The sequence below is a fragment of the Zosterops lateralis genome, assembly GCF_965231275.1.
Source record: "Zosterops lateralis genome assembly, chromosome: 6".
Classification (NCBI taxonomy): domain Eukaryota; kingdom Metazoa; phylum Chordata; class Aves; order Passeriformes; family Zosteropidae; genus Zosterops; species Zosterops lateralis.
Genome location: NC_139761.1, coordinates 37,389,817 through 37,415,568, shown reverse-complemented (window position 1 = coordinate 37,415,568; position 25,752 = coordinate 37,389,817). Strand labels below are relative to the sequence as shown.

The 25,752-nt window shown below is 42.3% G+C and overlaps 1 protein-coding gene across 5 annotated transcripts in view; it reads left to right on the top strand.

Annotated features, from left to right (window-relative positions):
- Nucleotides 1-214: 214 nt before the first annotated feature.
- MGA (MAX dimerization protein MGA) overlaps nucleotides 215-25,752 on the top strand; it is a 55,226-nt gene continuing 29,688 nt past the window's right edge. For 4 of the 5 annotated variants that reach the window (XM_083863344.1, XM_083863342.1, XM_083863343.1 and 1 more), the window contains exons 1-8: nucleotides 6,487-6,546; nucleotides 11,103-12,241; nucleotides 16,695-17,625; nucleotides 17,958-18,045; nucleotides 18,200-18,295; nucleotides 21,835-21,963; nucleotides 23,314-23,412; nucleotides 24,776-25,410. In XM_083863344.1, the coding sequence (XP_083719470.1) occupies nucleotides 11,178-12,241; nucleotides 16,695-17,625; nucleotides 17,958-18,045; nucleotides 18,200-18,295; nucleotides 21,835-21,963; nucleotides 23,314-23,412; nucleotides 24,776-25,410 (3,042 nt within the window). In that variant the 5' untranslated portion in view covers nucleotides 6,487-6,546; nucleotides 11,103-11,177. Of the gene's footprint in view, nucleotides 338-4,773; nucleotides 4,865-6,486; nucleotides 6,547-11,102; nucleotides 12,242-16,694; nucleotides 17,626-17,957; nucleotides 18,046-18,199; nucleotides 18,296-21,834; nucleotides 21,964-23,313; nucleotides 23,413-24,775; nucleotides 25,411-25,752 lie in introns of those variants that run through there. The other variant, XM_083863341.1, reaches the window with a different exon arrangement.

Below are 25,752 nucleotides of genomic sequence, written 5' to 3'. Positions count from 1 at the left end.
TGCCTCAGCCCTCGCGCTGCCGGGGACCGGCCCCTGCCGGGGGCGTGGCCGGCGTCACCCATGAGACGGGGCCGGGCTGCCGGGAGAGCCCTTCCCGGGAAGCGGCCCCGGTGCCCCCCGGGTGCCCGAGGCCGGCGGGCCGGGCGGGGGCGGAGCGGGGCCCCTCGGCGGGGGCGGGGCGGCGGCGCGCCTGCGCCCCGGCAGGTCGCGGGGGCGCGCGGGACAGCGGCCCTTGGTGGCCTTTGGTGGCCTTTGGTGCCGTCCTGTCCGAAACTCCTGTTTGAGCTGATGAGTTTAAAGGGAGCCGAAGCGCGAAGGCGAGCTCAGGGAGGAGTAGGTAGGCACGAGGGCCAGCGGCTGTTTCAGCAGCCCGGGGAGATGAGCGGCTTCCCATTACGTAGTTGGAGCTTCTTGCCTGACTTAGTGCGATGTCAAATCTTGCACAACAGTCACGGCGCCTTGCTCCCGACGTGAACTGTGTGAAGGCATGGGCCCTCTGTAATCGCACTTGATGGGATGGGCTAGAGCCCCGAAGGTTTGAAGGTGCTGCAGACTCTGAAAACCGACGGTGGTGTGAAGAAGAGGGGCAGGCTGATGCTTTGGTCTTGTGTTCTGCCTGGTGCAGCTTCAGCACCCTTTCAGTGCCCTCGGGCACGGTGCCTTGTGAATCTGTATTGAGGACTGGAAAGGGAAATTGATTCTGCTTGAAAAGTATTCCTATAGGTGAGCATTTCTGTGTGTCTTTATGTGGGGAAAAACCCCATCTTTCTGGTGGAGATGGGCAGCATTCGTTCACTTCTGTATTTCATCTCACAGCAGCTGGCTGTTAACCTCACCCATTGCTGGCTCAGTATTGGTGCAGAAGCTGTTGTTCCTGCCACGGGGGGGAACGTGCAACAGGAGGAAACCACTTGTGAATAAACTTGTTTGGTCACCTTCCAGGAAAAAAAAAAAAAAAAAAAAAAAGAAATTCTTTATCTTTGACTGTAGGCCACTTCTTCATTTATACACAAATCTACTAGATCGTTTCTGAAGTTTGTGGTTTTTAAACCAGCTTTTTAAAAACTGACTTCCTAAGGAACAGGAAGTCCAAGACATTTTCCTTACAAACACAATGAAGTACGTCTCTGCCTAGTGGAGTAAGAAAGCTTTTCTCTATGAGGAGGCTGCTGTCTGTCTGCTGTTTCATAGATAGCAGAGGGTCTACAGGAAAAACTCAGCCCTGTCATGTGCATAGGGAGCAGTGCCATTAACTGTGGCACCAGCAGGGCTTTCCTCTCGTCTTATTCTTCCATGACTATGGATATGTTGTGCTGTGTTTGCTTTTCTAAAATCATATTTAAGACTGGGTAACCTTCAAACAAAGAATCAAGGTATGATGGTGGAGTTGCTCTTCTCTATCCACAAGAAGATGGAATGTACTTTCACTGTTGGATTTTGGCTAGTTTTAGTAGTTTAGATAAATCCTTTGCTGAACTGGATAAGGAAGAATGCGGTGAGAATGATATTTGTGAGAGGGATGGTGAAGGCGTGTCATGAGAAGAAAGCAACCAGAAGAAAGTTCTTTTATTTATTTTTTTTTAAAATCAAGCCCAAAACAGAAAGTTATTAAAGGAATGTGATCAGCATAAAAGAGAGAAAATGAATGGGAACCAGATAAAACCTATCTAAAACAAAAACACATTCTTTGTTGCAATCACTGTCTACAGGAAAAGCCAATTTGGAAAATGACAAGACTGTGACCCAGTTACTGTTAAAAAAATACTTGTGATGTTGGAATTGTGCTGTTTTGCTACCGCTTGTACAGTGCTTTCTGTTAATGTGGTGTGGTCTGCCTGACCACAGTGTAAGTCAATAAACAGTAATGAAGATGGATATAAACCTGGAACACATTGCCAATAATCTGGAGTTTAATTAGTGTAACTTTATTTTTCATCATAACTTAAAAGGGGAATACAGGTTCCCTGAACTATTGGTGACTCTGTAGCAATGAGTATTGCTATAAAATAGCTGGATGAGTAGGATAATCCTGAGCTCAGGTGAGGGGTTTTTATTTGCCTTGTTTGGGTTTTTTGGGGTTTTTTTTCTTCTATGATGTGGACAAGATCCCCAGCTGAAGATTCATGTATGTGATAAATGTTCCTCATGATGGCCATCAAGGGATTGAAATTCACGAAAGTGGTGCTATTGCTTTTGCATGGCAAAAAGCATAAAGCATTGCTTTATTGTCTTATTTTGTGATTTTTGGTAGTTGAAATAATAGTATGTTAAAAAATACAGCATTCATTGAATGTATGAGTAATAGGCAAATCACTAACTGATGAAATATGGGAAGCCATGTAAAATACATTAATCAAAATATAGCATGTTGTATAAAGATAAAAAAGAGCATTTATTTCTAGTTAACATTGGCTTTTGCCCCTGCCCTCTCATCAATGGTTCATTCTTCACAGAAATCACAGAATCATTTAGGTCGGAAAAGACTCTAAAATAATGGAATCCAGTCTTTGACCCATCACCACCTGTCAACTAGACCATGGCACTGAGTGCCACGTCCAGTTTGGCATGTTTCCATTTTGCAGTCTTCAGTTTGGGAAGTGTTTCCCAAAAGTTCAGGCAACTCTTGAGAGATGCAAAACTCTGTGCATTCTACTTTGCAGGATTAATGCTGTTTGATAAACTGTTGACTTTATGGGGAGCTGGAAGTTTGGACATGTGTTTCTGCATGTTTGCATCAGCAAGAAAGACAAAAAAAACCAGTTTAAAATGTCTGAAAAAGTTGGGGTTTTTCCTGCAACAGTCTATTTCTTACAATATTTTTTTTCTTAATCTCACTTTTTGTCTAGATTCTTCCACCACTTTCATCTTTTCTAGGCACTGAACTATACTTGTTCACTAAAGCTAAAAAAAGATTTTAAGCTAATTTCCTATAAAAATAACTTCATGTAAACTTTTCTTAAAGTACATTTGGGCTGAGGTTCTGTTAAGGACAGGGATCTGGAGCTCAGATAGGTGCTGCTAATTATTAGAGACATCTGAGCACAGCAGACATTCAGCTCTGGGAAGCTACTACTTGTCTGGAGAAGCAGTTGGAGGCCAGTGGGGCTGGTTATGGCATAGAAAATGGGACTAGATACTTTTCTATATGCAGTTTAATCCAGAGTTGGTTGGATTAACAGAATTTCCTGTGGCTTGCTACTTTTAATCATTCTCCACAGTGGCAAAACATTGTCTAAAGAAAGAATGGTTTTTTAACTCTTCTAGTGTGCACATTGCACAGCACTTCTGGCTGTAACATCACTAGGTTTTCAGCTCTTTAAACGCTTGTGGATTTTGGTTTTTTATTTGGTGGTTGGATTTTTATTTTTTTTTTTTTTTTTTATGTCTAAAACGTGGCATTTTTGAGCCCAGTCAGGACTGTTTGGTTATAGTTAGTGATAAACTTGTAGAGTGCTGTAATAAACTGCTGACTGCTACTGTGGGTATGTTACACTGGCACAGCTGGTTTTGATAGCTGTCGTTTCCAGGTAGTGAGTGTAGTTTCAGCTAGTGCTTGTTTTTAGCAAGTGAATTTAAGAGCTGGAAGTGTCCTTTATGCTCCAGTAACGCTCCTGTAGTAGTGCCTTTCACACTATGCTGTGTGACAGAAATGTGCTGTCATGTATCTACTTGTGTAAGAGGAATCTTTGTAGTCAGGGAATTGCTAACAAAAAATGTAATCGACGCCTCTTGGGTGCTTTTCACAAGTTGGCAGCTGTTCAGTTTTGGTTAACTATGTATAGTTACATGTATATATTCTCTACAAGGTATGTTGTTCTCCCACATCTACATCTGTAGCGAAGCCTGGCACTTGTGACCCTCCAATTCCTGATTTGTTACTGGATCTTTACCACAGGTTAGACATAAGAATGGCTGAAGAACAGTTTGTTGCTGCGGCTCTAACAGTTACAGTCTCTTATTACTTGTAGCACACAGGCTTGAGTAGGTGCTTTATACCGTTCTGTAGGCGTTACTGAAAACAGGAGTGTGATCTACTGGTGCTGAAATGGAGCCTGTCAAGACTGTAGTTCATACCTTCAAGGGAACAGGTCTGAAAGAAGCATTTGAGGGAAGAGTGTACGGCTTGGTAGTGAACCTGAGCATTTCAAATACCTTATACTAGCCAGTAATGGGATGGTTGTAACTCCCTCTGATCAGGGATTCAGTAAGCGCAGGCCAGTTCATTTCTGTGCTGCCAATTCATGTTTAGCACGAACAAGTCCTTAAAACTGTTGTTTGTACTGATCTAAATGAGATGATGTTCTTTTCTGCAGCACTGCTGTTTCTTGTCAGCTTTAAGCTGCTTAGAACTGGGTTACTTAAGCTGGTGGGAGTCTGTAGTACTGCTGTGACTTCTAATGATGAATCTATTCTTTTGATAAACCAGCGGTTCAATTTTGGTGCAGGGCAAGCATTTCTACCTGTCTTAGGTAAAATTGTAGCAAAATATCTGGCAATGTCAGTGGTCTCTGGTTTGTTTCTTTTATCACCACTGGAACATGGGGCTCTTCAGGTCTGTGTCTGCTCTCATTTGTACAAATTACTCTCGCTGAAAAAAGCCCCACTTACTTCTGTATTGTCATTGTTCAGAAGCAAATTGGTTAATACAAAATAGCGTCTCTATCCTGTGGCCCTAAATCTTCACGATTGCTCTACAGAATATGTAATAACTGTAGGTATAAAAATGACTATCCCTGAAATTAGTGTAATTATTTCTGACTGGAATTGTTGCAGGAAGAATACTGTGCTGGGTCCAACATCTTGAGGCTGTTGCAGCTCCACACCCACAAATATGACCAGTAATAAGGCTGAAAATACATTGCTGGTAAGCACAAGCCCATAGAGCACATGCACACATGACATTTACATGTCTGGCCACACTGATCAGGCAGACACAGGTACAGGAGCACAGCAGAGATGGCCATAACATGCTCCTTTCCCTGTCCAAGCAGGAGGAGGTCACACACATACACGTGTGTATATACATACATATATAAATATACATTTATATGTATGGTAGATACCCTCCAGCAGCAGAGTTCAGACACTGTTGGTTCCTGAATCCCAGTCTCCCTGTTTGCTGGCATGTGGACACAGCAGCTCTGGAGGCCACAGTGCTTTTCTTGGTGCTGGTACATGCTCTGTCTCTCAGGTGACTGAGACTGCCCTGCCAACACCCCTCCACCCACATTAGACCTGCCCATTAGAGACAGAGGTGTGCATATACAAACAGAGCTGGTGGCATTCCTTGGGCCTCCACACAGACCCACCTATATTAATGTTTTGATGCACGTTTGTCAAGTCTCTTAAAAATGTATTTTCTTTACTTCTGTGCTTCTGAGATAATTTCCTATAGCATAAACTTATGTTGCCAAGAAACCTTCAAAGGGGTCCTGACCTTTTGTAATGTTGCTGCTCTTCTGCCCATTTTCAAATAAGACAAAAAACCCCAACAGACTAAGGAGCAGTCCTGACAAAATTATAGTTTGTGGTAGACAATGGTCAGTGCAAAATTCGGGTCTACAGGTGAGCCTGGACCTTGGTGTCACCCTACTACTTGATGTCTTTGCCTCTGGCACCATGTGTAAGTCTTTATCGTTTCATAGTGGATGCAGTGTTGTAAAATGGAAAAAGGGATGGGATGGGGTTTTTTTGCCTGCAGCCATGGTGCATTTTGAATTCCCTTAACGTTCAGAATTGTTTTAGTGGGCTTATTGTCCGAAGTGCCAGGTTTATAACGTGCAGTTAATTCCCTTGGTGTCTGTGAAGGCCTGTCAGGCGAGGCATGGGGCGTTCTCTGTCGAGGCCGTGCCGGGGCTGCGCTGAGCCCGGGCTCTGTGTTGGTCAGTGCGTCGGTACCACCACCCAGGGCCCGGCTGAGGGGGCGCGGTGTGACCGGTCTGTGTGCGCCTTCCTAGAGACACGGGCCCTTCTTCAGCTGCTGCGGTCAGTCTGAGCTGCTCTTTGGCCGCTCAACGAGAACTCGCTCAGACGATGGAAATACGGCTGCCTTCGTTGCTTCCTCAGCTGAGGGTTTCCCGGGGAGGCGGCCGATTCCTGCTGGCGGCAGCGCTCCGAAGCGCGGAGGCGCAGAAAGCGGCGCTCGTTTTCCGGAGGAAGCGGCCGCTGCCCGGGCTCGGGGCCGGCCCGCGGGGGGGCGCGGTGTGGCGCGGGCCTCGCGCGCGCTCCTGTCGCGGGCGCGGGGGGAGGCGGGGCCGCGCGCCCGGGGCCCCGGGGCCTTCGACGGCCGCCGGCGCGCGCGCACGTTCTAGAAGCTTCACGGCGCGCGGGGCGCCGCGCGGGCCGGGCCGAGCCGGGAGCCGGGCCCTGCGCGCGGCGCGGGCACGTGACGGGCAGGCGGGAGGGAGGGGGATGCCGGCCCGCCGTGCGCCTGCGCGCGCTGCGGCGCCGTGACGTCAGCGCGGTGCGCACGCACGTTGTCCCCAGCTGGCGGACACACGGTCCGCGTGAGAAAGGAAGCGGGAGGCCGCGCGCGCTTCGCGCACGGTAACGAGACGGGGAGCGGGGCCGCGCCGGGGACGGCGGCCGCGTCGCGCGCGAACCCCGCGCGCTTCTCCGCGCGCCCTCCGCCCGCCGCCCGAACTGCGAAAATTGACACCAGGCGCGGGCACGAGGCGGCCGGGCCCGGGCCCGCCGGCCGCACCCCGGCGGCCACGCGAGGCGCCGCTGCGCGCGGGCCGCTTCGGGAGCGCCGGCAGCGCGCGCCCCGCCGGGCAGGGCCGCGCCGGGTCTCGGCGAAGAGCGGCGCGGTTTCCCCACGTGCGCTCCTCCCGCCGCCCTCCGCCGGCCGGCGCGGGCGGCGGTTCCAGCTCCCGTTGCTCCCGGGCGGCCGCCGCTCCCTGTCCCGAGGCGTCTGGCTGGGGTCCGTCCGGCGCGGCCGGGGCGGGGGGCGGGCGGGGGGGGAGGGCGGTCAAAGCGACAGGTGCTGCGCTCGGCCCGCAGCCGTGACGCCACCTGCCCGGGGCGGGGCCCTCGTCTCTCGCCGCCGTGCCCGGGGCGGCCCCTCCCGGTACCCGCTCGCTCGCTCGCTCGGTGTTGAACGGCGGCGCGGCGCTCGCGGCGGCCGCTGCCATTGGGCGCGCGCGGCGGGTATCCCGGCGGCGGGAGGAGCGGCCCCGGGGCTCGCGCGGTGCCGCCGCCGCTCCCCTTCCCGCGGCGCTTCCCGGTGCCCGCCCGCCCCGGAGCGCCGAGCGCTGAGCCGCGTCTCGCTTGCGTGTGGAGTTGGGTTTGTTTGTTCGTTCTTTCGTTTGTTTGTTTGTGAAGGACGCTTTCGCATCTGATTGCCGTCCTGCTTTTAGCGGGTCTCGGTGTGACTTGTGATTTCAGCCGCTGCGTCCTGCTGGGACGCTGCTTCTTCAGTACAAGGTCTGCGTGTAGAGAAGGGAAATCTCTGACGCTGTTCAAAACTTCAGCTTCCTCAAATACACGTGTTTCCCGTGAAATACTGGATTAGAGTCTGTGCTATAATAAAACAGGCTCCTGTGTCACCAAATGTAATAAAATATATGAAGTTGCGTTTGGGTAACAGACTGCGCTAGTGCTGAAATAACGTAGACTTTGATTACTCTCATTGCACATAATCGTGTTTTTACCACGCACGTCTTAGACTGACTTGATGCTGTGTGTGGTGGTGCTTGTGGTAGAAATAGCTACAGCAGTACAACATAAGAACTTTGTTGGAGAACAGAAACTGTTACTCTGTAGGTCTTTATATGCATAGAACTTTTACTGAATGCATGTTTGTTGAGCTTTTTTTGGTATTTTTTTTCCCTGGTATGTCTTAAGTAAGATAATTTAGTCAACTAAATGTAAAGGAATCAAGTAAATTTAAAGCTACCGGCATTCTGCATATCTTGAACCAGATCTGAAAGCACTTTGATAGTGTGTTTCCTTTATGAGCCAATACAGTTTTGGTGTATACTGCACAGCATTAACGTGAACTCGCTTTCTGACTGTAAGTTTACTCTACGTATAAATGTGTTATGTGTGTAAATACAGAGTAAGTTGGTGGAAAATCACATAGATTTTTTCACCACTCTGTATATCTGAGATTTGTATTTCCATAATGTTCTCATAGGTGAACATGAAAGCACTTATTGGGGATAGCTTTTTGTGCTCTTGAGACTTGAGGTGTAATTTACTGAAAAAGCAGAGCAATACACTTGAACTCATTTTGTATATCCTAGACTCTGTTAAGGAGTCTTTGGTGGGTAGGTGGTTGTGGGTATGTTTGTGGGGAAGAATTTCCTTTGCAGAGTTAAACTGAAAACCAGACCTCGTAGCGTCACAGGTATCAAAAATCTGCGCAGAACAGTTTTGGTTTATTTCCACCTATTTAACTTTTACATTAAGTTTTAAAGTATGAAGTGAAAAGAGTGGAAATGGATCTCATATTTCCTAGCTGTCAGGAACATTTATCATGGGGTATAAATTGTGTCTTGAGCTTTGAGGTAATTTGCCACATGCATGTGACGGCTTGTTAACACAGAGGAGTTTTTCCTCCTACAGTACCCCAGTCCTAACAAAAAGATGATGTCTTATTAAATATCCAGTTCACTTAAAAATTGTGAATTAGGAGTTAATTCTCTGGAAGGAGATGTGATTGTTTTCCAACTCACAGAATCATGGAAGGGTTTTGGATGAAAGGGACCTTAAGGGTCACCTAGATCCAACCTTCCTGTCATGGACAGGGACACCTTTTGCTAGACCAGGTTGCTAAAAACCCCATCTCCAGCCTGGTGTTGAACACTTCTCAGTGTTGGGTCATCCAGAGTGTCTCTGGGTAACCTGTTCTGGTCCCTCCTACCCTTGTAGTAAAGAATTTCTTCCTAATATTAAATCTAAACTCCTGCCTTTCATTTTGAAGCCATTTCCCCTTTTTCTATCGCTGCCTTTGTAAAGCTCGCTTTCCAGATTTGTTGTAGGTCACTTTTAGGTACTGAAAGGCTGCAATTACTAAATTTCCCCAGAGCCTCTTCTAGCCTGAACAACCCCAACTCTCTCAGCCTGCCTTCAGAGGAGAGGTGTTCTGTCCTTCCCAACATCTTTGTGGCCCTTCTCTAGACTTGCTTCAAGCGATCTGTGCCCTTCCTGTGCTGGGGGCCCCAGAGCTGGATGCAGCGCTCCAGGTGGGGTCTCACCAGAGTAGAGTAGGAGGGCAGAATCCCATGCCTTGTCCTACTGGCCACACTGCTTTGCATGCAGCCTAGGATAAAATTGGTTTTCTGCACTACATGTGCCATGGCTGGGTTGTGTCCAGCCTCTCACCCACCAGCAGCCTCAAGTCCTTCTCAGCTGGGCCACTCAATTTCTTCATCCCCAGCCTGTGATTGATTCTGGGGGTTGCCCCTCGTCAGGTGCCACACCTTGCACTTGGACTTGTCAGACCTCTCATCAGGCTTCTCCAGGTCCTTTTGGGCAAGATTCAGGCATGGTAACTTCACTTACCTTGCCAATATGGATTCCTGAAGAACACCACTTGTCACAAATGGTCCCTGGGACTTAGAGCTGTTGATCCACCCATCAGATCCATTTCTCTCCAATTTAGAGAGAAGGACTTTGTAGGGGACCGTTTGAAAGGCTTTATGGAAGTCCAGATAGACAACATCCGTAACTCTTCCACTGTCCACCAGTGCAGTCTCTTGATTGTAGAAGGCCCCTGGGTTGGTAAAGTAGGATTTGTCCTTGGTGAAACCGTGCTGGCAAATCACCTCTGTCCTCCGTGCACCTTAACATTGCTTCTAGGAGGATCTGTTCCATGATCTTCCCAGGCACAGAGGTGAGGTTGGTAGGTCAGTAGTTCCCAGAATACTTCTGCCTACCCTTTTTTCAAAAATGAGTGCAGTATTTCCCTTTTTTCAGTCACCTGGGACTTTACCTGACTGTCATGACTTCTTGAATATTAAGGAAATTGGCTTGGTACATCAGCCAGTTACCTCAGGACTCTGGGATGCATTTCAACGTCTTGCAGTGGTGATTAACTCTGCTCTCTGGCTCCCACCACCTAGGTATTTGATAGGAGAATCAATCATTTTTTGTCAGTGTTGTGTTCCACATACAGTAAGGATCAAAATACAAACATCTGGATGTGGAAATAAGATTTTTGTGAGTTACCAGAAGTGCATATTTTAAATTTTCACATAGAGAAATATACAGGCTATTTGAAAAATGAAGTAGTTTGTGATCTTTTGTTAGTGTTGACATAATCCTTAACCTGGCAGGTAGACACACAAAAGTGGAATTTATATATGCAGGTAAAAACTACTTTTTAAGTTACTTTTATCTGCATATACACAATTCTAAATAGTGATTATGCTAATCATAGCAGTACAAATGTTTTCTTGTTTAATTTAAATTATTTCCATAATTCAGAAGATAAAGGAAGCTAAGGCTGCCCAGTGCTTCACAAAGTTTGTGTCTTTTTCCAGAGATTATCCATTTAAAGTATTTTGTCCCTTCTTTTTCTCTCTGCCCTTGACAGATGATTAGAAGTCCTTGGGATTGGTGGGGAATGTAAGCAAAGAAATTTCAAACACACAAACTTTGATGATTTCAATAAAGAACTTCAGAGAAAATGTTTTAAACTTTTTTTTTTCCTTTCCGCCTTTAAATTTTTGACGAGTTGTAGACCTCAGGGAACTTTCTTTCTTTCTGGCAAGACTTCTGCCTTTGTGTCAGAAATGTACCATTTGCTCTCCTGAAAACTTCTGCATGTTTTGTGTAATGTTAAGTGAATGATCTGCAGACTAGAGGGAATGTCAGAACAAAGTGCTTAGAAAAACCGAGCAAAGCAAGGAGTTCTGTTGGGGCAAAGCTTGTATGAAAAAGCAATTTAAAGGTGTTATAGCCCTTATGTCTATAAGGTCAAAATTGTATACACACATGTAACATTGATTTGTTACACTCTGATTGTGCTCTCTTTTGTAGTACTGCTTATAAGTTTGTAGTGTGGAGAACTATTGCAAAAAGGATGTCTCATGTGACTTAATTATGTTCTTAGACTGTATTGGCATATTTTTAACTGTGTTTTCCTTTTCTTCCAGAATGGTGAACACACATAGATTATCAGAACTCTGTAGCATTTGCATTTGGTTTGAGAGCTTGTGAGAGTGCTCATCATGGAGAAACAGCAGATTGTCCTGGCTAGCCGGGATGGTGGGACTGTGTCTAGTGCAGCGCCTGCTTTCTTTGTCATATTGAAACAACAGCAGGGAAATGGAAAAGCTGACCAAGGAATCCTCGTAGCAAACCGTGACGCTTGTGCTCTCGCCAGCAGCGTGTCAACTCCAGTCAAACCCAGAGTCAAGACCTGCCTCCCAGCTGACTGTGTCTCCGGGGGCATCACTGTCACCCTGGAAAACAACAGCATGTGGAACGAATTCTACCACTGCAACACAGAGATGATCCTGACAAAGCAGGGCAGGCGAATGTTTCCGTATTGTCGATACTGGATTACAGGGCTGAATTCCAGTCAGAAGTACATCCTGGTCATGGACATATCCCCCGTGGACAATCACCGATACAAATGGAATGGCCGTTGGTGGGAGCCCAGTGGGAGGGCAGAACCACATGTTCTGGGGCGAGTGTTTATTCATCCAGAATCCCCTTCCACTGGCCAGTTCTGGATGCATCAGCCAGTGTCCTTCTACAAACTTAAACTTACCAACAATACCCTGGACCAGGAGGGTCACATAATCCTGCATTCTATGCACCGATACCTGCCACGACTTCACTTGGTGCCTGCAAACAAAGCCACAGAAGTCATTCAGCTTAACGGCCCCGATGTCCATACATTTACCTTTCCACAGACAGAATTCTTTGCAGTTACAGCCTACCAGAACATCCAGATTACCCAGCTAAAAATAGATTACAATCCTTTTGCTAAAGGGTTCAGAGATGATGGGCTGAATAGTCGACCTCAGCGTGATATGAAACACAACAGCAACTTAGAATTGGAAGGAAGTGATGTTTTTAGCAGTCCTGACATCTGTGGTCGCCCTGCTGAAGTTGATGCATTAGATGTACATCCGAGGAGTTTAGATTCTTCATTCATTGGTCAAAATTCATCAGACATTGGGCTGGATAAAGAGTCCTTTAGTGCAGAAGGAGACTTCCTGGGTCTCCTGGACAGTGACCTGCCTTCAGGTGTTATGCCAAAGCTAAAACAAGAAGTCTCTGAAAGGTGGGTTAATACTGCATTTTCAGTATAACTGCTGGTTAAGTGGGATGTTTTGTAAATAAATAACAGGATGCTCAGTGTAGAGGTTACAGATGAAGAATCAGAATCACACAGAATCACTGGGTTGGGAGAGACCTTCAGGATCATCGAGTCCATCCCAGCCCTAACACCTCAACTTGACCATGGCACCGAGTGCCACGTCCGGTCTTTTTTTCTTTTTTTTAACACATCCAGGGATGGTGACAAAGGTTGCATGACCTGAAATGTCAGAACAGTTAATATTACTAAAAGCTTTACTTTGCTCAGTCATGTATCAGTCTTGACTTTCTCAGGTGTCTGGGGAATGCTAGAGTTCAGTATGATTTTCTGTGTTGCTTTAGCTCCCATTATTGAGAAGCATGGAGGGATGTCTCTTAACCCTCTTAGCATTTCAGAAGGCAAAATTATTTTTTTTTTCAGAGTTTTGGGTAGAGCACGTTACAGTCATCAAAACACTGCCTTTGCTTTTAGTATTGCTCACCGCATTGACGTGCTGTCTATCTATAGCTTCAGTTTTCATTAGTGAAAGTGAATGGTGTGTGGGTATTCAGATTGCATATGTGTAGGGATTGCTGCAAGGCAGTTGCAGTTGGCAGCAAGCCACTGTTTTGTCAATAACTGCTTGGTGTGAATTCTTTTATTCCACAAAGAAGTGTGAGGTAGCCTGCCTGTTGGTAGTCAGTTGCCTCACATTTGCTGTGAGGTAAAGGAAATACTTCAGAACAACTTGGTTTTTCTAAAGCAAGCCTAGCAAAACCTATTATTTTACTGCACTTTAACTTAGTTTTGAAAATCCAAGCAATAGAATGGAGCAGACTTAGTGAATAGTTAATGTGCATGTAGAGATACTTTGAATGAGAAGAAATTATTTAAAAAACCCAGTAGTTTCTTTTCTACCACGTTGCTTCATGTCCATTTGTCAATACCAGGCTTAATCTGCCAAAGATTTAGCAGCAGAAGCAACCTTCATAGACTGGTACACAAGAAAATTATTTAACTGCAGAATATCACAGTGATATTAATGGTTAATGGTGAAATTAGAGGTCATTTTTTACCAAAGAAAAGTTACATTTATGATGCAGTTATACAAATGCTGTATTACCATATAACTGCAGTGTGCTTTTAAAGGGGACAAAGGTTTCCTCAGCTGTTTTTGTCTTGCAAGAAGGATCTCCTTGCCTTTTGAGTAACTGAAAAAACTTTGAATTCTAAATTTATTCATACTTTGACACTTCATTGACTGTATTTGTAATAATTCTTAAGAGTACTAGAATTGTTTTGAGATCTTGAGTGCCCAAACCTTTCTTCTGCAGTATTTTCATGTGTCAGTCTATCAGAAAGAAGGTCTTCTAGACTTACTTTCTTCCAAAAAAACCACTGTTCTAACCCATCTTAAATACTGAAAATACATGGATTATGGAAAAAATTCGCTTTTTTTAGTTCCTAAGAGCATGGAGAAGAGTTTAGTTAACTTCACATATTGGAAGTAAAACACAGAAAATAATTATTGACAACTTTATTTTGCTTTCACAGTGATATATTATTTCATTTGCCTGGAGAGGGTTTATTCCCAAGGAATAAAAAATGTTTTAAGCACTCAGGGACCTTCCTTAAAAATAGCTGATACAAATGGGCAGATTTAATTTCTTTGAGTTCAGAGCATGTTGGAGTCCTTCTCTGGTTTTGCCTCCAAGGCAGCTGATCTCTGAAATGTGCCAAGAGCTGCACAGGCAGGAAAAGCCTTCAAAGGGTCTTTTTGTTGTCTGGCTTGGAAGCACCTGTCACTTGAATAAATGTTACCACTGTCCTACAGCTACTTTCTAGCATTGTCCAGCTTTTTGTTGTGTTTTTGTAATCTGTGTGAAAAAGTCAAATTCTTTACTTGGTAAAAGAAAATTGATTTTATCCAAGAAAAGGCAAGACTATCTTTGTAAGTGCTGGAGTTTTTCAGAACATTAGTTCTCCTCCTTTCTTCTGATCTGTTCAGAAAACAATGTTTTTGTGCCATACAGTTGAGTTTAGAAGTATGGGAGCCTTTCAAGGACAGCACTGAGAGTGTGACATCTTTATTAAACCAAACACATTAATATTTACATATTAATGAAGACTTGGCAGGTTTGGTTTATTGTTGGTTTTTGGTTTTTTTTTAGTGGAGGGCACTTGATAGGCACTATCTTGCAGGGTCGTGATTTCTGCTGAGCTTTGATCTTAGATCTGATTGAGAAGTAAGTTGAGAACTGGAACCTCAGAGATAATCCTCTGCAAAAGAAGTGGAGTTCCTAGTGCTGTTGAGGGTGATACTCCCCACTGATATTCAATTCTTCTGACATTTTTGATAATAGAACCATGTAAAAGTAATTTTAATCCTGCGTTATTAGGGGACTTCAGAAATAAAGGACTGTTTTATTTATCCAAGGTACTGTGTAGGTTTTTTTTTTTCTTCTGCTTCTGTGGTCTGATAGTATGTTTAGTTTAGCTGGGTGTGTTGTAAAGAAAATAAGTGTCTGAGTTGTGGGTACTTTGGTGGAAATGCTTATCCCTGGATATACTCAGATGGTTAAGCTATGGAAGGTGCCACAAACAAACTTTACTAGTTCTTAACTCTTACAGGCTAATGTACTCTTTCTCCTTTCTGAGGTCTTTTGAATTTCCTCCTTCAAAAATAAAAAAAATCTGTGAGATTTTTAATGCTCCGTTAGTCTCATTATTCTAATTTAGTTGTCTTGGGTTTAGTCTTGACAGTTTCAGGTTTTTTTCCTTTCTTGATTTTCATTCGGGGGAGAAAGGCAAGTGATTATCCTTCAAACCTCTGCCATAGATTGCTAGAAGTCAGATTCCTGCTCCCCAGTGTATTTTAAAATTATGTACCAAAAAAAAAAAAAATCTTGGTGCTTTCAAAAAATGAGCAGTTTAATGTTTTTTAATCTGGAAAAGCCAAAATGCCAGTCTCTCTGCTTTTGTTGTTATATTGCAAGGGTGCCAAATGCATTACTTGGGCTATAAGAAGGTTTGTTTAAATATGAGCACTGTTCCATATCAGGTAAAGAAGGAGCTAGTTAAGACACTATTTCACAATTTGTGCCTGGTCTTGGATTGAGGATTTTGAGAGGACATACTTCCTTGGTTAATCTTCCAATAATTAGAGGAAGTTTCTGTGACTATTTATGTTGAACATAACTTCAGAAACTAAGGGCCAGATGAAATTGCTTCAGTGCTAAAAAGCAACTTTTTTATTTTTTGAGAAGTTGGTTATTGCATCAGAATTTAAAATCAGCACTTTGTGCAAATCCTTTATCTTCTCATGCATACATGTGCATGGGTCATACCTCACTCTTGTCACCACCTGGCTTATGGTTACATTATGCAGAGTAAAACAATATTTGTGTCTGGAAGTTTCAGTTTTACAGAGGGGCTTTTTAGTTTGGATACTGTCCAGATCCAGTTAGAAAGGTAATCCTTAACTTACATGTGTACACCTTGCAGTAGATAAAGGAAAGAAGTTACTGGGCTTCCAACTGGAAATGGTAAAACTCAGATGAGAAATTTATTCCTGGCCTGCAAGTTTGCTAGGTATTTTTTGCCTCTTGATTTTCAAGAATTTTAAAGTAGCAGAGCAGATGGGTGTTAATAATATTCACTTTAATTGTGGATGAGCTGTACTGAATCAACCTTTTACCTTAGTATTGTGGCAGGATTTTCAGCTGCCACTAACTGACAAGTAGCCTGTCTTTGCATTTCTTTCACAGTAAACTCACTGACCAAGAAAGGCTTTTTAATCCTACATTTCACATTGTTAATTAAATGAAAGTTAGAAAATTTCTAGTAAAACTCTAGTCCAGAGAAAACAGTAGGCAAAACAGGACTGGTACTCCAGTCTCCTGCTGCCTGCCATTCCCTCAGGAGTCATACTTTTGCTGTAAGCTTAATGCTGGTTACTTAGTGTCTTATGAGTTGCAACAAGTTTTCTAGATAGCATCTCTTGTTCTTTAGAATTTTATATGTAAATATATAAATTTGTATCTTGATTGTCAGCTCCCTGTTTTAATACTACAGTGTTTCTTCGTGGGGAATACTCTCAGCTCCATGTTGTGATTCTTGTATGTCCCAGCTCTTCTCCCTTAAGTATGTCCCCCTGATATTAGTAGGGAAGGAAGTTGTGCTGCTGCCTTCAGATAAGAGGTTGGATTGTTCATAACAGTGGCAATTTCTTGGGGTTCCTTGAGTGCTCCTAAAAATGGAAGCTTGTTAATGACAGCTTATTTAGCAGACTTATGTGTGGGAGCATTTTAGAATTTAGTCTTTTAGAAGCTTTTTACAATATAACCTAGAATTGTGGGAGATGGTGGAATTTTGGTAAAGGAGATTTGATAAAGATCTTACATTGTATTTTGGTTTTGTCCCCTCTCTCCCACCCCAGTCCCATTGCTAGCAGTTATGAAAGCAGTTCCCGTGTGACATCTCCATTGGACCCAAATGGACACTTTAATGTAGTCATTAAAGAGGAGCCAGTAGATGACTATGACTATGAGTCAAATATTTGCACACAAGGAATAACTGTGAAACAGGAAGACACAGATGAAGAAACTGATGAATTTTCCAACACTGATGATGATGATCCTGTTGTACAAAAACACCTAATGAGACGCCGTGAAACAGATGGAATTGATGGAGAATTCAGGTGTGGGAAGCGTATGCTGGCCAAGTCTTCAGGTGTTGCCAAAGCAAAAATGTTAAAACTGGACAGTGGTAAGATGCCTGTGGTCTATTTGGAACCTTGTGCAGTCACAAAGAGCACAGTGAAGATATCTGAGCTCCCCCAGACCCTGCTTTCCTGTTGCAAGAAGGATAAATCCCCTTTGAGTGCAGTCCTGGATTCCTTGCCTGTGTGTTTTGAAAATCACAAAGACTCTTGCTCAGGCACAATCACTGTTCCTGAGGAGTTAGTTGTGAAGAAAGAATCTCCTGCGAGTAAAATATCACAGAAATACTGTTCAATTGGAGAGGCTCACTGGGCTCTATCCAAATCACCTAATTTTAGTCTCAGGGGCTCAGTAAGTTGTGACTTTCCGGATAAAGAGATCTGTGGCAGAAAAAGGCCTGGCATACTGAAGAACCCTATGTCCCTCAAAGGCTCTGGTAACAATCAGAGCACCCTATCATCAGTTACAAATAAAAGAGGAAGGCCCCGGAAACTGAAAATTTCCAAGGCTGGTCGACCACCCAAAGGTATAGGGAAAAATGTAGTAGCAAGCAAGAACACTTCTCTGGGGCCTGGGAGTATCCTTCCAGATGTTAAACCAGACCTTGAAGATGTTGATGGTGTTCTTTTTGTGTCCTTTGCATCAAAGGTAAAGCCTCATTGTTGTGAAGTAAAATTCAAAACCCTTTTAAAACCTTTGTGCTTACAAGCTGAACTTATGTTTTCTTTTAAACTGAGTTTGGAGTTTTGTGGCCTCTTTGCAAATCTGTTCTTATTTTAACCCTTTGTTGTTCATAGCATGATCTTACTTCTTGCTGCTTAGGAAAAAGTAGGGGGATCTAGTGTTCTGTATAAAAGCATGTATGCTTGGTTATGAAACGGTATCATGTTTTAAATAATTTGGTGGTATTTGATGTGGCCTACTTTGCATCTGAGTGTTTTAAGGTACCTTAACTTACTCAAGTCTCTTTATATGTGTAGGAAGCTCTTGACATTAACACTGTTGATAGAGCTGGTGGTGAAGAGTCACAGAATCTTCAGGCTCCCCTGTTGACTACAAGTGATCCAGGTACTTTTTTTTTTTTTTTTTTTTTTTTTTTTTTGGTGAGTGGCTGTTCTCTGCTGTACGGGAATTTGTAAAGACACTGAAAAATTAATAATTAAGTCAATTTTTTTTTTTGCATGGCAAATGTTTTTTATATGTTCTCTTAATTTTTGTGTAGATTGTCAAGCAAGAATACAAGTACTGGAAAAGGAGTTGATGGAAGAGCTGAAGACCTTGAGGCATAAACAAGTAATACATCCTAGCCTTCAGGAAGGTAAGTGGTTGTGTACATCCTGATGCACCTGGTTGATCATTACACTTAAGTCATACTCAGTTGATAATTTCCTACTGGTGCAAATTTTGTGTGCCTAATACAGCTGGTACCTGGCTTTTCATCTGCACACATTTTTGTTGTAAACTAGAAAATGTGGAGGTGGCAAAAGGTGACTCCTTAATCTCCAACAGGAGAGCAGGAGTCTGCATGTTATGTGCCTCTTGCAGAAGTTGCTGAGCCTTCCGACAGTGCCTGGTTTGTAATGACCTAAACCTGGTTGAAAGCAGCGAGAGTTGGTTTTACTCCTTCATAAAAGTATGCGTTTCCTGGTGAGTAGAAGAGCTAGAGATCCAGCAACACTTAACCAAGACTACATTTACTGTGATTTGAGTCCTTATTTGAGTGCATGTTCATCAAGTTCACTAGCTGCGTAAAAGGGACAAGCAACATACTTGTAGTTTGTGATCTTCTCTTTATATACAATGTTATCCTGAGGTAGATGGAGGAAAATCAAGGATCCAGAGTGGAACCTAATGTTCTCTCTTCTGATGATGTTGAAAGACATCAACAATAGTACTCTTGAGACCAAAGACATTAATGTAGGCATCCGAGCAGGTGATGAAATTATTGATACACATGGAAACATTGTACTTCATACTCCTGAGGTACTGGCCCTGAATGTTTCAAACGCAGAATTGTAATACTGTAGGGACTGAGACTCCAAATGCTGATCTTGGCTCTGATACGAGCTGTTTTGGCCCCCACAGAGCTTCTGTGGGGAAGAACATTGGATTATTTTGAATGGTTTATGTGTAGTGTATGATGAGAACTAGCAGTGTTAGTATTTTATTGTGGACCTCCTAGGAGTTAGCTTTACCCAAAAAAAGTGTAATAAAATTACAGTGTGTTGGCAACCATGTGATACATTTGGCAACTACAGCACTTGCGGCGGCTGTTTTGCTCATGACGTGATCCTGCAACAGGGAATATACACAACCCATATGCTTTTTCTCCAGCTGAAGTGTGAGGTGCCTTCTGAAGGGTTTTGAGCAGTTTGCAGATACTACAAAATGGACAAGAAATGTCAAGCATTAGGCTAAGAAAAAGACATCTGAAAAATTTTGATTTTCTTGAGTGGTAATGACCATCATTTCCAGTGTTGGGTGGTAATCTGCTGAGCCTGTTAAGTAGTGAAATTGCAATTCAGCAGTGATGGAAATGAACCACAGCCTCTAATTTTTAGAGGAAAAAGAAGATACAGGAAAACTATTTGCAGCAAGATCATTATGCCAATAGATGCAATCTTACTTGGCTATGAAGTGAATTACAATATGAATACTTTTGTTATTAGACTTCAGCTGCTACATGTGAACAAGGAAACAGACTTTCTCCAGATTACCTTCATGTTCCAGATAATTACAGATCTCTTGTTTTGCAAACTGGAGATCCTGGAAGGAAGAGACATAGCAGTTTTGATTTTAACTCTGGTTTTGATTCTCAACAGTATAGTTGAGAAGTTTAAGATTCTTTTTGAGATTCACTGATGAAATGTTGGAGCTGTACCTGAACCCCACAATTGCTCTTGTTCTGTGAAGTTAGTAACAGAGTGATGGAGGCTGTCTAGATTTTAGAGGCACCAGAATTGTAGGAAAATTCTTCAGAAAGAAAGGAGTCCAACTTAAGTGTTAAAAGGAAAGCTCCTGCTGGAGCACTGCAATGCTATGGGATGCTGCCTTTATCTGAACTAATTTGAATCCCTGACTATGTTTTTGAAAATTGAAGGCACTGTTGTCAGGTTTCATATTTCAGATTAATCAGCTGCAGCTGATGGAGAGGAGAAAGTTCTTACAGTTCTGCATTGCTACTGTTTGCTTACAACAACTGAAATTTAGCAATGCTCTGGAAAGGATAGAAATTTTAAAAAGTGATAGTTCACCTGTTGAGTATGCGGATATTTTTACTGACTTAACTGTTACCCTTTGTTCTCCTGTGGCTGCCCGTGATCATTCCATATTGCACTCCTTGGGCTCATCCTCTTGGGTTTTGTCTTGAGTGTATTTTACTTCATGATTCTAAATGGAAAAAATAGATTTTGTGCATGTGTGATATTCTTATTATTCTTTGAATGTAAAACAAAGATAGGCTTGTTTTCGCAGGTGACAGAAAGGAGTGTAAAGAAAAATAAACTGTGTACTCTTTCCATTTTATATGAATAGAAAAAAAAAGAAGTGGATGGCATCTTGACATTTGTCAGTTGACGTGTTTTTATACAAAACACCAAATTGATTTGCTTCTTGTTTTCTCTATGTAGATATGAAAATTACATCTCACTAGACTGTCTGTGATAATAGTATCTGTTTAAATAACCAGGCCTGAGATTTGTTTCATGTCAGTTGTTTTCAGGCTGCTAGCAAACTGATCACTGTGTTTCCACTTGTGAACATAAATGTGTATGGCCAGCACAAGGTTTCTACTGTATGTGCAAATAGGACTTCGTTTCTTGAGCCTTGTCAAGTCGTACATTCTCAGTTTCAAGATGCATACTTCTCATGTATTCATTTCAAACTTGTGGTCAACAGGAGCAACATTTGTAGGTTTCTATAGCTAAAAATCAAAACCAAAAGTTCTCAGCTCCCAGCTATGAGCTATTTTGATCAACAGTGATTTCTTAAATTCAGTGTAACAATATTTTCTGAAAAGGTGCAATATCAATTTTCCTAGTTTTGCTTTTCTCAGCACTTCTATAACTATATTTGTTCTGTCATTGACAAAACCAGATTTTGTTACCAAGTAAATCTTTCAATTTGAGTATTTGGGGTTGTTAATGAAGTAACATGTTGATGCCACCACAAATACACTTCAGTGCTTTTAACAACATTATTGTTTAGTTTCTGTATAGCCATTTTCCCCCTGTTTCAGGACCAAATGAGTCCTGAAATCGCTGTCTCAACTCATAACAGTCAAAGAAACACACACAAATTCTTCAGAGCTAAAGTGTGATTTGTTGTCTCCTATTGCTTGTTGAAGCTGATGTTTGTGTGATGTATGTTCTTGCACAAGTTTAGCTCAGTAAAAAGGGGATGTGTAAGTACTGCTGGCAGGTTTGATAACCTAGGGATATGAAATACAGTTAGCTGAGTTGGGTTCAGAGGGTAACTCTTGCCTTCAAGGGTGTAAATGGTGCCGACTTATCAGAAAAACAGACAAAAGGGTTTATTATGAGATTTATTACAACACTGGCACAGTGGTTAATAAATTTCTGTGAAAACTTCAGTAGCAATCAAAAAAACCATGAAAAGTGATTCAGTTTTTTTTCTCAAATTCCCATTGCGTAAAATGCTCTTTAATTTATACCTGCTATAAATCCAGTGTAAGTAACTGTTATGGCATTAATGCTTTTTGTCAAGTCTCTTAAAATGGTGGAGGATACCAGAAAAACCCATGGTAATTGAATGATTTATCTTTTAGTGAATATCTTGATTTTCTTTTTCCTAACATCTTGGTGTATTGAGATATTTACTGTTACTTGTTTCTTGTAGTGGGACTGAAGTTGAATTCTGTGGACCCAACAATGAGCATTGACTTGAAATATCTGGGTGTGCAACTTCCTCTTTCATATTCAAATTACTCTCTGTGGAGCTATCCAGGTACCAACCCCAATTCTCCAGGTGGGTAGAATATGAATTTGCTCTCATCTGAAGTGTCACCTTTTTATTATCAGTGAGAATGAGAGAATGGCTATTTAGTTCAACTTGGTATCTAAAGAGATTAAAATGATACTAAAATGACAAAAATAGGAGAACTTCCTTAGATAATTTTGTGGTTACTGGGCAAGGAGTCCTGAGTACTTGTGGCTGGATTATTTTGAGGGTTCCCTTTTTGTGATAGTTGTGATCCAGTAATAGTATCAGATTTTTCAGAAAAAGATTAGGCAATCTGAATTTGCCTGATGTTGCTCACATACCAAACAACAACAAAAAAAGTTGTCTTTCACAGACACACTGAGTATCAGAATTTTCCAGAAGACCTTGAGATGCCACATGGGACCTACCCTATAACTTCATGATAATAATTTAATTCAAAAGTTGTGACTGATTGTTCTTTTTTGAACTCGCTTGGTATCCAAACAAGTACATTTTTCATTCTGTGACTGTGTTGGTAGGTACTGTTCTCAATGGTGAGCTGGATGGACAAAGTATAGCTTATCTTATATGCTTATCTGTCTTCTGCTTAACTGTTTCTCCCTCTGTAATATTCTGATTACTTATGTCTTTCTTGATCTACTGCTTTTAGGAGCTGGTAGAGGCAGATGTTGAATTTCAGATTGTTTACACTGCAGGAGAGGAAGATTAAATTCAGAAGATCTCAGTCAGCTTAGTGTCCAATGCAATTATTTCTACCCTGAGAATATGTTCAAGGGCCACACACATCCCTGTTAGTATTTTTATGTTCCATTTTAGCTCACACAGTTGTTGCATAACTTGACAAAGATGTAACTGTTTGCCTTTTGTGATTATTCACTGGCTATGCCCCTAATAGATACTCATCTGAATTGGACAGAACAGTGAACATTAAATGAAGTTTCTGCAGGTGTTATAAAAGTCACTGGCCCAACAGAGAGGAGAGAATCAAATTACTCTTCTTGCTGAGTGAGGCTGTAGTATGAGCTCAAAACCCGTCTCTTCGATTTTAGCCTAGTAATTAGTTGGTTGGCCCATTAGACTTTTGGAGCCAACTGTTTTTGCACGTTGCTAGGGGGACTTAAAACAGAAAATAAAGGAAACACTTCTTGCATGGGATAGCAGATGCTTGGCCACAGAGCAGAACTCTATAGGAAGTGTGGCCTTCTTGTTAAGCATTCTATTAATTAAAAATAAAATTGTAAGAATCAAGTTGCTTCAAATCTTTTGATTTTTCTACTGTTCACCTGTCCCTGAAAAGGGGTAAGCAGAATTTGCTAAAACACTGATACAATTAAACTTGTTTCATAAACTGAGGCTAGCTTTCTTCTTTTTCAGATACTGGATTTCCTTTTGTTTCCAGGACAGGAAAAACAAATGATTTCACAAAGATCAAAGGCTGGCGAGGGAAGCTTCATGGTGCTTCTAGAAATGAAGGTAAAAAAAAGTAAAAAGAGAGAGATCAATGTACATATTTCCAACATGTGGCCATTTTCTTGACCTTTTATAGAGGTTGCAATTTGGTATTTGTGTGCGTCTTAATGAGAGACGTAATTTTTTATATTGAGACTGTTACGATTAAAGAATTTTTTAGTACTGGTTCCATAGTCCATAGGAGATTAATGACGGAAGAGGGAAACTTTGAGTAAAATAAAAATACATGTTCTGTTCTACACAGAAGGCTTGAGTGAAGATCAAAGCTATAATAGTTTTGGTTTTGTTTTTGAGCTTATACGGAAGTATGGTAATTCCAGAATTCTGTTGCCTCAGGGACGCTAATGAACCTGAGTAATTTTCATTTATATTGGTGTATTTTAAACTCCAGTTAGAGCAGGTATGCCTCACATATTTGATTACTTTGCCATACCTCAAATGGATTGTTGAAATTTGTCAATATTTTACTTTAGATTAAAAAATTTATATCGTACCTTCTGCATTTATGTACAGTTTTGTGTTGGAATATTCCAGATGCATTGTGCTGTACCAGGTAGGCCAGGTGTTTAGGACAAACAAAATATGAGTAGAGGCATAGAAGGCCTGTAGTGGTGTTGTGAATAAATGCTGTGTGGAGTCTGGCTGAGCTGGAATGCATTTTCTCCACAGCAACTCTCACAGTGCTGCGCTGTGCACTGGCAGCTGGAAAGGTGTTAGTAACACACCAGTGGTTTGACTACTGCTGAACAGTGCTCACAAGTCACCAAGGCTGCCTCTCAGCAGTATACTGCCAGTGGGTGGACATGATCTTTGCAGAGGACATAGAACAGCTGACCCATACTGACCAAAGGGACATTCCATACTGTATATCTGCTCAGCAATAAAAGCTTAAGAGGATGGAGAAGGAGAGGGGGCATTTGTTACTTATTATGTTTGTCTTCTGGAGTAACTACTACTTGTTCTGAACCCCTGCTTCGTGAAAAGTGCCTGTACATCACCTGCTGTTGGGATGTAGAGAATAAATCTTTTATTTCCCTTTGCTTCCACATATGGCCTTTGCTTTGCTTTATTAAAGTTCCTTTATATTGACCCATGAGGTTTTTGCAGCTGAGAAGGTGAGCAATAGAGTGGCTTGGCAGGCAACTGGAGTCCAGCCAAGGCCAACCCACCACAAATACACATGTGAGTTCTCAACAAAAACAGTTGTGCAGGTTGCTGGTTGTGTTTCAGAATGGATTATATTTGGTGTGCCTATATTATATACAGTTCTTGTAGAAGAGTGCATTTTTTAGAGATGCATTTACCTATGCTACTGTGTTCCATTATTATTTAACTCCAGGAGTTAAAGTACTCTTCATTTATTTAGGTGGCAGTTCAGAAGGTTCATTGAAGAATCGCTCAGCATTCTGTAGTGACAAGCTGGATGAGTACCTGGAAAATGAAGGGAAATTGATGGAAACGAGTATGGGATTCTCTTCTAACACTCCCACTTCTCCTGTGGTGTATCAGCTTCCCACTAAGAGCACTAGCTATGTTCGAACACTTGACAGTGTTTTAAAGAAGCAGTCCACTGTAATTCCATCAACATCTTACACATTGAAGCCTGTTCCTCCGTCATCTACCTCTAGGAAAACAAAGACTCAAACCAGACAGACAAACAGAGTAAAATCATCTTACAGACCTATTCTGCCTTCACCTTTTCCTGCAAAGCAGAAACAGATCTCATCAGTGTCAGGGGAAAAGGCTGCTAAGTCTGCTAGCAGTTTGAGTAACCAAGCAGATGGTATTGCGCTGCCAACTGTGGATGAAAATACGTTTCCAAAACAAATCAGTTTGCGTCAAGCACCACAGCATCACCAAGCACCTCGTCCACCAGGTTTATCTAAGTCTCAAGTGAAGTTAATGGACTTGGAAGACTGTGCTCTCTGGGATGGGAAACCACGGACCTATATTACAGAAGAGCGAGCAGACATCTCTTTGGCAACTCTGCTTACAGCTCAGGTACATCTGTAATAGTGTTTTCCTGTACCGTTGCTTTTTTTAATCTACCCACTTACAGGTGTTGCATAGAGATAGAGAAAATAAGACTGAATCTGCTAAGAATCATGATAAAGCATGAGATTCCTTTGTGGTATTGTCTTTGCAGTGGAACTTGAGGAATGCTGACTTAGCAGTATGAAAAAAACTAATTGTGATAATAGCATATTGATACAAATTACTAATCATTTGAATAGTTTAAAATTGTCACTATTAAATTTGGGCTAATACAATTGTTATTCAGTAGCTGCATTTCCTTGCTATTTTCATTTTTATGTTTTCAGTTGAGCTAACTGCAAGAAAATC